The following is a 10,150-nucleotide window of genomic DNA, read 5'->3' on the forward strand; positions in this document are numbered from 1 at the left end:
ATGTGGTTAAGTGGTCGGGTTAGTACCTACTCAGCACGTGGGTTCCATTTTCCGTCAAAGATCGACGAGCCATCGGCGCAAGACGCGGCTCGACGCTGTGGTTCTTCATGTGCACGGCGGCAGCAGAGTTCGTGCTCTGCGCTGCTCGGGGCGTGGCAACGGAAAACGCGGCGCGCAGTGGGGCGAGGGACACGCGTAGCCTCCAGGTACAAGGGGCGGTGCCGAACGGCGCGTGGCTGCACCAGGGGGGCTCTAGTGGCCGCGGCAACCGCTGCAGGTGCTACTGCCAGAGCTGTCTGGCTCGGGCCAGCTCACCACCGATGCCAGCAAGCGTCCAAGGAGATGTGCGATGCGTGGATAAGCTCGGGGCACAGGATCGAGTTGCTCTCGTTGATACTGTGGTGATTGACGCTGCGCAATGTTTGAAGCACTGAAACTCTGAATGTTTCACTGAATCAATTTCAGGGACAGGGGCTACAGTGCATGCTAGGCGTTCGATCAAATGAAGGTGGCATGTGGACAACATATTTTGAGCAAAAAAATGTTTGGGATGGTCTCTTATTGAGTGCAGAGACTGCCTTCAATTTTTCAGAATTTTTAAAAATGTTTTAGTCAGGTTTTTATTAAAAACAGAATATTTTGGGTCAAACTTGAGTCAAATGAGATTTGAAATTTTCAAACTTGTGACTCCAATGTTTTTGGTGAAATGGGTTTAGGGTACTAAGGCCTTCTAAGGGTAGGAGCTTGGGTCTCAATTTCCAAAGGACTCTATGAGTTCCTTTGTAAATTTGCTGGGGTCAAAACTGATTACAAAAAATACTTTTAGTTGAAATAAAATATGAAAGGTGGTTAAAGCCTTTTAAAACTTTAAGAAATCAATAAAAATGAAAATCTAGATGTTAGAGAAGTGCCAAAGGGTATAAATCAGAACGGAAGGAGGATAAGAAATCTTGAAGGAGATTGACAAGTGAACCTATGGAAATTAATTCCAAGGTTTTGCAAAAGAATAAAAGGTTCTTCCAAACCAATTTATTTTGAGAAGGGGCTAAAAGAATCCTTTTCGAACCAGGCACGTTGAGAAAAGAAAGCTCCAAAGATTATTTTTAAAGAGGTTTCAAAGAATTTCAAGAGCTTTTTATCAAAGCCAAATTCCTAAATCCATTTTGAAAACAATATAAAAGTCAAGAAATCCAAATTAAAAATTGTGGGTGTTACAGTTGTTATCACTTTCGAATGGGATCCGAACTCGTATATCCGAATATATCCACTTTGTCATAGTTAGCCTTCGCCCATCATTCGCACCCCTGATATTATTATCAGAATCATTCCCACGACACATATCATATTTATAGATTTTTCCTGAACTTTAAAACATCCTTTTCATGCGTTTTTTGCCAGCTTTCATTGATTGTTGCTTTCCATATGATAGTCTCCCTAGTTTCTCGAGAGAAAAACTTGCAAGAATGTTTTAGCTTGCAACATTTTACTTTTTGTAACAGGTACCTTAACATTCCAGAAGACGGAGGCAGAGAAAAAAGATGGTGCGTACAATTAATTCACAACATTGCCATGATTGAAAAAAGTGTGGAATTAAGAGCGGCGGGTGAGCCATCGTTATCCATAAAAGCAATCAGACGAGCATCATTTACCAAAGACAAGACAGGATCACGGGACAGCAATAGCAACCATGCACCTATACATCACCTTTTTCAGCGAGAGATTTCACCAACTACCTGAAGGGGGAGAAAGAAGGAAGTAAAAAAGACGAGAACTCTGCCTCTCACGTAGTAAAAATGGAGCAAGCGGCGCAAGGGAGTGAATGGCCGGCCGGCATTGATCGTGTCCTAGCTTAATTACATGTGCCACAGCGGGGCGTCATGGGAGTAGGACGAGGAGGAGGAGAAGGAGGGCGGGTCTTCGTGCTCGTCGACGTAGATTTCGTCGTCGTCGAGGGCGCGTGCGCAGGCGCGGGGAGGCTGGCAGGGTAGGAGGCGGTCGCGGCAGAGCGGGCACGTGGCGCGCGGGCGGAGGAGCCAGGAGTCGAGGCACTCGCGGTGGAAGACGTGACGGCACCTGAGCTCGCGCACCTCTTCGCCGTCATCGATCCGCGACAGGCAGAACACGCAGTCCACGGCCGCCCACTTGTCGCCGCCGCGGCGGTACACCGTGACGGCGAGGAGGTCCAGGTACTCAGGCGGCAGCAGCTCCTCCTGCTGGAAGACGCCGCCGCCGACCGTGGCGGCAGAGGAGAAGTTGCCGGCGCGCGCGATGCGGTAGCCGAGGAAGGCGGAGCGCGACGGCCACGCGAACGCCTCGCCGCGGAGCGCGAGCGCGGCGAGGCGGAGGCCGGCCTCGGCCACCACGACGAGCAGGAGGAGGCAGGGGAGCGAGAAGGCGGCGAAGAGGACGGAGACGAGCGCGCCGGCCACCTCCATTTTGCTTCTTGGGTTCTTGTCTTATACGCGGGCGGCGGAGCGAAGCTTCTTTTCCTGCCGGGCTGGAGCGAAATGACTAGGGTGCTCAGGTCGGGGGCTGAGAGATTTGTTTACAGACAGGATAAGCGGGTGGTGGGCTGGTGGCTGCGTCGGGTGTGGCGTATATGACGCAAGGACTCCGATCTGATCCAGCACCGGTGCAGTGGGCAAACCGTATTTAACGCCACAGGTGCTGGTTACACGCAAAATTAGCTAACCGATTGCAATGAGCCAGCCCGTGTGGAGATCTTTAATAAAAAAATTAAATCCGTAAATTGTTTTAGCCCGTAAACATTTTTTGAAATCGGTGAACTTTATTGAATATTGATAAAAAAAATAAAACATTGGTGAACTTTTCCGAAAGTCGATGAACATAATTTAAAATTCATGAACTTTTTTAAAAATTAGTGAACTGTTTTTAAAAATTGATGAGATTTTTTAAAATCAATGATTTTTTTTAATTCTATGAACTTTTTGAAAATCCATGAACATATTTCAAAAATCGATGAATATTTTTTCATAATCATTGAACTTTTTTGTAAATCTGAACTATTTGAAATTCTGTGAACTTTTTTTCAAGTTTTTAATGACCAACAAATTTTTTTACATGGCCCGGCCCATGTGGAGGAGTGATGCAGGCATCGGTTTCCCTAACAGGCGCTGAATGCGCCGAATAGGAGGTCCTCGTGTAGTGACGGGAGATAGCACAAAATCAGCTTAAAATCTTGTTCGTCACTCAAACACTTTTTTATTCGTTGACTAAACATTTCTTAATTCGACAACCATGTGACCACAAGGTTAGTCGAAGGGCGCTGAAATATTGTACGCCGTACTCATTTCAGCAAGTTAAGAGCAACTTCAATACCCCAAAAAGGATTATTCTGCTCTGTATTTCATAGCAACCGACATCGATATAACCGACGATAGGCACGCGTTGGACATTTGGTATGCATGAAAAAACAGACGAAAACACCAGTCCATGCGCCGATCCAACTTCAAATTGGATACACTTGTTGTCCGTCTACAAACGCATCTACAGATTAAATTTGTGTTTGATTTGGGTTCATATGGACACGAGACACACACCTCGAACATTCGTTCGGTGTCCGGCTTAAACCTGCATATGAGTCGTCCAACTACCATCCGCAGTCATTGTCAATGTGTCCATCTAACTTAGACCCACATGGAAGCTTATGGAGTCTTTTTAAATTTAAGTATGGAGGGGGAGGGGCGCTCATTCATTTCTCCCCACTCTTGTTCACATTAGCCACATTTGCTTCCTCTTTGGTGACATGAACCCTAGCCCAAGGGTCGTTCATGGGACTGTTTAATAAGGGGAATGGTAAGGCCATAATTTTTCTCAACACCGAGTCTTTAACGACTTCTTTTTGTGTATGGTTATTCTTAGTTAAGATCAATTTGAACAGTTCCACGACATATCTCGGTTATCTAGATTAAACAGACAAAGGCTATAAAATTATCTCAACTATCATAATAAAATCTTTGTTTTAATCATCAAGACTTACTCCCTCTTGTACACATCACACATACTACTACAAAATAATTTTTCAGTCCGATACAATGATACAATATTGATCCTATGGTAATCATAACATCATAATCCTCTTAAAACATCAATGAATCCAAACCAAACTCAAAAATTCATTTAAAAAAATGCATACCCTAGACATATCAATGCTAGTCACTTAGAACGTGGATTCGCGAAAAATAAGCTCGGCATCGTAGTACAAACTTACCGTAGATCGATCACACAGAAGGATTTGAATGAAATCGAATGGATAGAGAGATCGGGAGAAGTTGTGGTAGGATTTGGAGAGGTTTGGAGGAAGAAGAAGAAGAAATAAAAGAGATGTGGGTGAAATAGCTCTTGCCTCAGCCTCTTTGTGGCCGCCAGAGATCCATATGACCGTTCTTACAAGAGGGGTCGCTCGTATGGAACGTTTTCATTCACTATGGAGTCGTTGTTCTGTGTGTGCTTAGCACATACGACCAATCATGTGACCGGCAACGCTCATACGCTACGCCATCTTTTTATCTGATAAACTGTAATTTGAGTGGACAGTGTCATACAACCACTCAAACAAGCACGGTTGCTTGCATGGAAGACCGTCAAATGTTGTGGAATGCTTCTTGTCCTCTATCGAGAGTCCATACGACCACTCATATGAGCTTGGTCGCTCGCATGGAACGTCGTCGAATAATTTGTTGCCTCTGTTTGATTTGTGCTAGAATCGCCAGGATGTCATACAACCACCATGGTTATACGTTGGGTCATCTTTGTTTTCATTTACTGAAACTTCACTTTTTTCTTTAATTCTTGTGTACTTTGTTCCAACAGAATACATAGGAATTTTCCACGTGTAAGGGAATTTCCCGCTTTAAGTGTTTTAGTGTTGATGACAATGCAGTTTCCAGACTAATTGTGTGCCCTAGCATCCTATATCTCGAGTTATATTCATATGGCACAAGACGGTTAGCTTTTCCCTCCGTACGAAAAAGATCAAAGACGGAGTTTCTGACGCTTTTATTTATTTGGTCGCAGGAAATTCATACTATTAAGAGGGAATCTACATCGAAAGGTATTGGGTGAATCAATGCACGTACACACTCATATTGCACCCACCATATAACCTTCCATTCAAGGAGAGAAATCCTCAAATCTCACTTGGGGTTGTTGTTTCTGCAGCAAGCGGTTGTACCACTTGTCCGGGTAGTGTATCATCGAGAAGTACTTCCAGTACAATCACCGCACTAGGGTGATGCCCTAGGGTTTGCAGTCTCCACGAATGTGCTAAGCAATTGTATTGTTGTGTCCATGGTGGTTGTACCGCGTGGTCTTGGGCGATTCCCAAGACTCACTACTCGGCGGTTGTACCGGCCTAGTACCGCCCCACCACCAAAAAGGGGGTGACTCCCTTTTGTTTTTGGAGCAACAATAGGGCGGTGGTGGCCCGGTAGTTTCCTGATGGCTTTGGCATACCACTACTACTAGTAGCTGGAGCAGTTGAACCGCTCTGGACTTAGCCACCACCCCATTCTGTGGTCCGGCGGTTAGACCGGCCCTTGCACCGCTCTACCACTAGAATGGGGTGTCCACATTTTGTTGTTGAGCCGGTGATTGGACGGTGGTGGACCGGTAGTTCCATGGTAGCTTTGGCTTACTGATACTACCGGTACTCCAAGCGATTGTACCACGTGATGCATTTCTGCGGGTATCCCATGACTCCCGGTAGTATTTGTGCTTCTAGAGGTTGTATTGGTGCAATGTAAATACCACAATAACGGTTGGAATTGAGGCCCACTATATAAGGAGGTGGTTCTTCCACCTACCACTGACCTCTTGCCTCTCTCTCTCCTCCATTAATGCCCATCAAGCTTTCTTGCCCGATCTATCTCTAGCCACTCAAACTTGTTGATTTGCTAGGGATGGAATGGGGAGACCTAGATCTACACTTCTACCAAAGGAAACTTGATTCCCCCATACTATGTGTTGAAGCTTCATGACGGTGTTGGGAGCCTCCAATTAAGTTGTGGAGATTTCCCCAACCTTGTTTGTAAAGTTTGGTTGCTACCTTAAAGGGCACCACTATTGGAATCACGGCACCTTGCATTATGCAAGACCATGAAGAGAATATGATGGACATAGTGGCTTCTTGGGGAGCATTAGGCCTTCGCACTGATCCAACGTAGATGTACCTCCCCCCTAAAGGGAAGGAACTTCGGTCATGCATCCTCATCTCTATCGACTCCATTTGTGGTTAATTCTTGCATTTACTTTGTGCAAGGTTTATTGTGTTTGTATCTTGTGCTTGATATTTTTGTTATTGTGCTCATCATGTAGGTTGCCCACCTAGTTGCATATCTAGACAACCTATTTGGTTCCTAACCCTAGTTCGTTAAAACGAGATAAAAATTGGTAGGAGAGACAACCTATTCACACCCCCTCTAATCAACCATATCGATCATTTTAATTGGTATAAGACCCTCATATCTTTTTAAGGGTTTTACCGTCTAAAGAGTATGGTTGAGGAGGGGGAAAGGGGCGAGGAGATACCTGAGGCCATGGAGATTACCGCGGTCACCCGAGAGGATTTAAATGAGGCTATTGCTTCACCTAAATCGTCGATGATGAACGAGGTCAAATTCTTGTTAAAAGAATTCCTTGAGGGCATAAAACCTTCCACCGATCCAAAGGTAGTAGTTGACCCTACTTCCTTGAAAATGTATGTCAACTCCGCCAAGGAATTGGCTAAGCGTAATAAACCTATTTTTCCTCAAGGAAACAATGGGTCCGGCACCCATGCCTCGGTTGCGCCTCTCCTGGTATATGGAGGACCGGTTCCCTAACTTCATATTAACTCTCATGGGACTTCTCCTAAGGTTGCTTTGAATAACTTCATGATTGGGTTTTTTGTATCATGTCACATTTGAATCACAACTCAACAAAACTTTGGAGAATTAGAGCACGATCCATACAACATGACTTCAAGAGAAGAAGTGGACAATCACCTCAATCATTTCACTTTGTTCATTCTTGAAGCTGCTATGCCTCTAGAAGAGCTCTCTCACTTGTGGCCTATTAATCAACCTACTCAGTGGCACAATGCTTAATTGTCCTTTCCAGCTCGCAGGTATCTGCCACATACTCGGCCTCTAGTCTGACCTCCACGGTGGAGGGCTCTCGGATGTGATGCTCACATGATCTCCACACTCACTCATCTCTCAGAGGCTAGGTTTCCTCTCCGCTCCCATCCACCTCCCGCCGTCACCGGCCTTCCTAGGGCCTCCTTGTCACCGTCGGCCGCCCCCGTCCCAATCCTTGTCCCCTGTCCCCCCTCTCGGATCCGCCCTCGCGCCGCCTCCCCGGGAGGTAGCCGGCGCGGCGTGCCCCCCTTCCCTTCAGATGCCCCTTCCCACCCCCACCCCCGCCGCTGCCGCCGGATGCCCCTGGCGCAGGCCCGGGTAATGTTGGCGGTGGTGAGACCTTCTGCCCCCGTGCGTGCAGCTCTCCTGCCTGGGACATGGGGCGGCGGTGGTGTTCCTCGGCTTAACGGTGGCCCGACGACCCAGCGGTGGTGGCCGGTAGCGCTCGTGGTGCTGGTGTGGCCCCTTAGCGACGGGACGGTGTGGTGGCTCGGGATGGCCGGTGGCGCGCCTGTCACACCTTGTGTTTATACCACTTTTGCCACATGTTGTTTTACGAAAAATTGGAACCAATTAAGATTTTTGCATGTTTGTGATGATTGATATTTGTTGCAACTTGCATGTGTGACTGATTGAGTTTTTGAATCACCATAGTTGTTCTCCTCTCTAAAACCCACCTCCTTGACCCTAAGCCATTGCCCAATTATAATGCCATGTGAATAAAACCAGAAAACCATTTTTATAAATTATTTTTTAAAGGCATTTAATCATTTTAAATTCTCCAAAACCCCTGATTTGGGATTTGCACTTCAAGTCCCCAATTTAGGAGGGATGTTTTATACCAAAGACTTTATTTGAATCCTATTATTCGAAAGACTTCCCAAAACCACAAAATAATTTTTTATAAAGTTAATGTCCTATTTTATTTAAATACTTTTTCTTGAGGCAAGAAACGGTATTTCATAGGGAATTTTTTTTTCTTACTTCAAAAATATTTAAGAAAATTTAGGGAAACTCAATGGACATATATTTTCCATACATAAGAGTTTAAACACATGGTCATGTTCAAAATATTTGACAAAACCCCTCAAAACCCTTTTTGCCTATTTCAAGCTTTTGAATTATTTCCAAAGGAAATGTTCTCAATAAATCCCAGGAAAATTCTAGCAAGTCACACATGATAAATGTGGTGATCCTCCAAAGTTTCATCTCAATCCAATTTGATTTGATCTACCTATTAATCCCAAAACTCTTCATGTCCAGAACCAAATTTGAACAACTCTGCATTGCCAAATTTACCCTATTGATCTCAAACTTTACAGGAGTGATCCAGCCCCCAAATAAGGATGCTACACTAAGTTGTGCATTTGTGGGAGTTGATTTGATCACCTCGGTCCACACAAATCTGATTCTATCCATTTCTAGGGGTTTTCATGTCTACATTGTCAACTTTGCTCAAATGAGCTCAAACTTGGTGAATCCTATTGATTTTGCACATAATTTAATCATGTTAAATATCACTGCAAGTGGTGAGGTTTTTTTTTAGATGTGCAAGTGGTGAGGTTTATCTTGCTCAAACCAGCATCAAACGCCTTGTGGTGATTTGGTAAAACTGCTACTTTCACCCCTTACATTATTCTCCTTCACTCCAAATTTTAGCCACAAGCCCACAAAGTCACTCTTCACCTGTAGTAGCAAGATCCATCTCTAGTTTAACCATGGAGTGTGTAACGACTAAGATGCGACCCTTTCCTATTTTGGGGGCGATGCCCCCAAAAGGGAAAGAGGCGCATATAAACGTTTCGCAAGCGAGATAATCATAACATTACATATTCAAAGAATGACAAGTGCGGCATACACTTGCCACCTGACATAGTATAATATAAGGTTTACATCCACACAATTATTCAGAACAAGTTAGTCCCTCTACGGACAACATGAAACAAGGAAAATACTAAGATATCCTGCATGCTGGCCCATGATCACGACCACGGCCTCAGTCCTCCGGATAGTTCACGTACAGTCGGTCAGACTCATCGTACTTCCACACTAGCTTGGTGCCCTCAGGATCTCCTTCGTCGGGCGTACCTGTACCTGTTGGGGTTTTGTAGTAAACTGTGAGCCACGGGGACTCAGCAATCGGATGACCTTGGTAACGAATCTAGTCAAGTTATTAGGTGGGGAAGGTTTAGTGTATAGGTTGCAGCATCCTAAGCTTGTATGGTGGCTAACTTACGATGAGCAAAGTATTTGATATGGTGGTCTACGCGAGCGGTCGAAGACTAGGTGATCACTAAGTGATCCTGAACACCTACTTACGTCAAACATAACTCCACCGTGTTCCTGATCGAAGAGAGGTCTTCGAAGGGGACAGTCACAGCTACGCACACAGTTGGCAGTTTTATTAGAGTTAATTCAAGTTATCTAGAACTGGATGTTAACAAATTATCCATGTTTTTCACATAATCGCGGGCACGGCTTTACGAAAGATTAAACCCTGCAGGGATGCTCCAACTAGTCCATCACAAACTGCCACGGGCCGCAAAGTAATCCTCTATCACGAATCTCGTGATCTCGTCGGATTCCTTAGGAGAAAACCTCGACTTTGAGGAGACCCAAAGTTTCACCGGGATTCCCATACGCAAGATATATCGCTAAGGTAAGACAAATATAGCAGGACCTCTCGTCGTGTCGACAACCCCGATAAGAGCCGCGTATCTCAGTCACCATTGAGGCAGCCAAGATAGAACGCTTCATGGAAGGGGTTCAGCAATCGCTGAAGTATCAACTTGTTGCGTGTCACAGCCAAACCTTCTTTGAGCTGGTGAACAAGGCCGTCATGCTTGAAGATAAGCGGCATGCTATGGAAAACACACGCAAACACAAGATGATCAACATTGGTGATTCCAGCAACCAGAAGACTCGCCCCTGGCAATCAGCCCAAGCGAAGCCAAACTATCAGCCTTAGCAACCCAGGACTCCTACACCTCGTCCGAGCTACCATCCTCAGC

General features: G+C 45.3%; 1 protein-coding gene across 1 annotated transcript; it reads right to left on the reverse strand.

The window, feature by feature from the left end:
- Positions 1 to 1,573: 1,573 nt before the first annotated feature.
- Positions 1,574 to 2,700, reverse strand: LOC123439778 (E3 ubiquitin-protein ligase EL5-like). The gene has a single exon (XM_045116456.1). It carries the CDS (start codon positions 2,433 to 2,435, stop codon positions 1,854 to 1,856), a length of 582 nt encoding a protein of 193 aa, XP_044972391.1. The 5' UTR covers positions 2,436 to 2,700; the 3' UTR covers positions 1,574 to 1,853.
- Between the last annotated feature and the right edge of the window lie 7,450 nt (positions 2,701 to 10,150).

This window comes from Hordeum vulgare, chromosome 3H (genome assembly GCF_904849725.1).
Source record: "Hordeum vulgare subsp. vulgare chromosome 3H, MorexV3_pseudomolecules_assembly, whole genome shotgun sequence".
Taxonomy (NCBI): domain Eukaryota; kingdom Viridiplantae; phylum Streptophyta; class Magnoliopsida; order Poales; family Poaceae; genus Hordeum; species Hordeum vulgare.